Source organism: Nicotiana tabacum, chromosome 1 (assembly GCF_000715075.1).
Source record: "Nicotiana tabacum cultivar K326 chromosome 1, ASM71507v2, whole genome shotgun sequence".
In the NCBI taxonomy this organism is placed as follows: Eukaryota; Viridiplantae; Streptophyta; class Magnoliopsida; order Solanales; family Solanaceae; genus Nicotiana; species Nicotiana tabacum.
Window position 1 is genome coordinate 57,077,204 of NC_134080.1, and position 3,064 is coordinate 57,080,267.

The following is a 3,064-nucleotide window of genomic DNA, read 5'->3' on the forward strand; positions in this document are numbered from 1 at the left end:
AATTTGTCACAATTTTAATAACAATAACATACTCAGTATAATCTCATATTGTGGGGGTTTGGTGAGCGTAAAATATACACAAATTTTACCCCTATCTTATGAAGGCCGATAAAGAAGCTATTTCCGAAAGACTCTTTGCTCAAGAAAAAATAATTTTTAACATGTTTGAACAGGAGAGTCGCAATAAAGAGGTCACGTTGAAAATACTAAAGACAAAGAGCGATAACAACAAAAATAACAAAGTAGTAATGTGACCAAAGCAAGGGGAATAACAAATGATCTAGAATCGAAGAATAAGAAAATACTAAAATGATAATACTGATACTGGTTTGAAAAAACAAATTAAGTACCAAACTTGACGGCCTATGAACTTTTTATCTTAATTTTCGACCTACATATTTTCCTATCTAGGGTCATGTCCTGGGTAAGCTGGAGACATAATATGTCCTGTCTAATCACTTTTCCCCAATACTTCTTCAGCCTATCTCTACCTTTCCTCAGACACACAATAATCAACCTCTAGCATCTCCTCGCTAGGACGGACATGTGTGCATCTCCTTGTGACATGTATGTATCATCTGAGAGTCTCGCTTCTTTCATCTTGTCGTCCACCGAGGTCACCCTTACCTTGTACAGAATAATTTCGTTCCTAATTATATCTCTCGTAGTATGTTTGCACATCCACCTTAACATCCCCATCTTCGATATTTTCATCTTCTGAGCATGAAAATTCTGAACTGACCAACATGTCGCCTCATACAACATAGCTGGTCTAACGACCACTCTCATAATTTTCAGCAATGGCACAAAAAAGAACTTATTTTCTTGAACATCCATTGAAAACAAAGTAAGGACAAGTAAACCACTTATTTAATAATATTAAAATGTGCGTGTGGAGAACCTACAAAAGTACAACTCGGTTGCCCCTTGAAATGAATCTTGGGGTAATCTAGAATAATACAATACAATTAACAAATGTATTATTGCATCTGAATGAGTTTTTGGAATCCTCTGGAGCCACAACTACATTAGTTTACTATTTATAGAATTTATTAATCCCATTTTCAACTCCTTCCCAAGGTCTAAAATTCCTTTAAATACAGGATTCTCTTTCAGTTGTTAAAGTAGGAACCACAAACAAGAAAAAAAAAGTAAAGAAAACAGAAGTTGACAAAATGGGTATCTGCATATCCACTGCATCTTTTGAGATTCATGCTATTGATTATGGCCATGAAAATTTGGTTCACTATGAAGACAACAACAACAACAATGGTGCCAATGGAAACCAACAAGTGATTGGTTCAGTTTATTCTCAACAAGGGGGCAAAGGACTTAATCAAGATTCTGCTATTCTCTATCAGGTTTGTAATAAATTTCTCTATGTTTTATCATTTAAATATAGGTTTTGTATAGGCCCTATAGGGTACCTAAAAATGGAAACTTTCTTTTTCTGGCAGGGATATGGTGTAGAAAATGGAGTTTTCAGTGGAGTTTTTGATGGGCATGGAGAGAATGGACAGATAGTGAGCAAGTTAGTTATGAATAAGTTGCCATCTTTGCTTCTAAAACATATACTTTCTCTCCCAAAGATCACTTCTCCGAAACAAAATGTGAAAGAAGTCGATGAATCAGTGAAGAACAAGAACTTTAACAAGTGGAAAGAGGCTTGTCTCAGCTCCTTTAAGGTGGTTGATAAAGATATTAAAAGTCTTGAGAAATTGGACTTTTCTTGCAGTGGAACAACTGCTGTCGTTGCTATTAGACAGGTAATGAGAAACTCTTCTGTGATCATTCAGTAATCTGATCTTCGTTTGGATTTTAGCAAATGTTTTAGAAAGTCTCATTGAATGTTCTCTATGTTACAGGATGATGACTTGATTATAGCTAATCTTGGCGATTCTCGAGCTGTACTAGGAAGAAAGACAGATGAAGGAACAATAGAGGCTGTTCAGTTAACTACTGATTTGAAGCCTAGCCTGCCTTGTAAGACTCTTCTTCCTTACTATTGACATGATACTAAAGTAACAGTTCAGTTCCAAAATGTGCTTATTAACACCAAGTTAAAAAATTGTTTGATGCAGCTGAGGCAGAAAGAATAAGGAATTGTGGTGGAAGAGTGCTAGCTCTAGAAAAAGAGGCACATATACAGAGAGTGTGGTTGCCCTATGAAGACGCTCCTGGACTCGCCATGTCTAGAGCTTTCGGAGATTTCATGCTCAAAAACTATGGCATAATCTCAAGGCCTGATGTTTCCTATCACCATCTTTCTCCCAATGATCAGTTTCTTGTTCTAGCATCCGATGGGGTAAGTCCATTGTAACTCTATACTTACAATTTTATTCTGTTTTTTCCTATGTGTCTACAACTCTTGACATGTCCTTTTTTCATTGTAACACATTAGGTATGGGATGTGCTGAGCAATGATCAAGTTGTTTCCATAGTGTGTTCAACAAATGATGGATCAACAGTGGCGAAAGCATTGGTAGAGGCTTCTATAGATGCTTGGAAAATGAAATTCCCAAACAGCAAGAGAGATGATAGCACTGCAATCTGCCTATTCTTGCAATAAAAATGTTTCTCCTATAAATAGTAGTACTTGAGCTATGACTATAAGCAAATACTAGCTTTTTGTTATACTAGTATTCCATACTGCAAATATAGCAGCTAGCTTTGTCGAAGTTTGATGTGCTTTGGATGTCAATTGCCATTGCTACCTGCCATACAGCTGTTATGCTTTTTTTTGGGTGCTGCTAAAACATACAATACAGTGGACACTGATCATGACAAAATGTGAAGCTTGTTATCCATTTTTGTTTTAGTGCTTTTATCAAGAACTACGGATAGCTACTTACTTGTCAATGCATGTACCTTTTCCTGTCGACGGATTTTTAGCCTTTCAGCTAACGTGAGATGATTTAACGACGGTATATATTTATCAATAATCTTGAGAAGTATCTGCTCCCTTTTGGGGTAAACACAAATAATCTCATACATATCCATGTTCTTCTCACAAGTTGATTACCAATTTTATTTCTTCTATATGTGATTGACTTCTTGAGGTACT

The 3,064-nt window shown here is 36.1% G+C and overlaps 1 protein-coding gene across 1 annotated transcript; it reads left to right on the forward strand.

Moving 5' to 3' along the window:
* Positions 1-1,090: 1,090 nt before the first annotated feature.
* On the forward strand, positions 1,091-2,678 carry LOC107816200 (putative protein phosphatase 2C 72). Its single transcript, XM_016641890.2, has 5 exons — positions 1,091-1,361; positions 1,458-1,766; positions 1,866-1,983; positions 2,082-2,305; positions 2,402-2,678. Exons 1-5 carry the CDS (start codon positions 1,176-1,178, stop codon positions 2,567-2,569), a joined length of 1,005 nt encoding a protein of 334 aa, XP_016497376.1. The 5' UTR covers positions 1,091-1,175; the 3' UTR covers positions 2,570-2,678.
* The last annotated feature ends 386 nt before the right edge of the window (positions 2,679-3,064 follow it).

What these genes read in the sequence shown, in the direction of transcription:
- LOC107816200 (XM_016641890.2), top strand. Translation starts at nt 1,176, where the DNA reads ATGGGTATCTGCATATCCACTGCATCTTTTGAGATTCATGCTATTGAT. An exon ending in TTTGAAGCCTAGCCTGCCTT is followed by an intron (nt 1,984 to 2,081) that starts GTAAGACTCTTC and finishes TGTTTGATGCAG; the next exon opens with CTGAGGCAGAAAGAATAAGG. An exon ending in TTGTTCTAGCATCCGATGGG is followed by an intron (nt 2,306 to 2,401) that starts GTAAGTCCATTG and finishes GTAACACATTAG; the next exon opens with GTATGGGATGTGCTGAGCAA.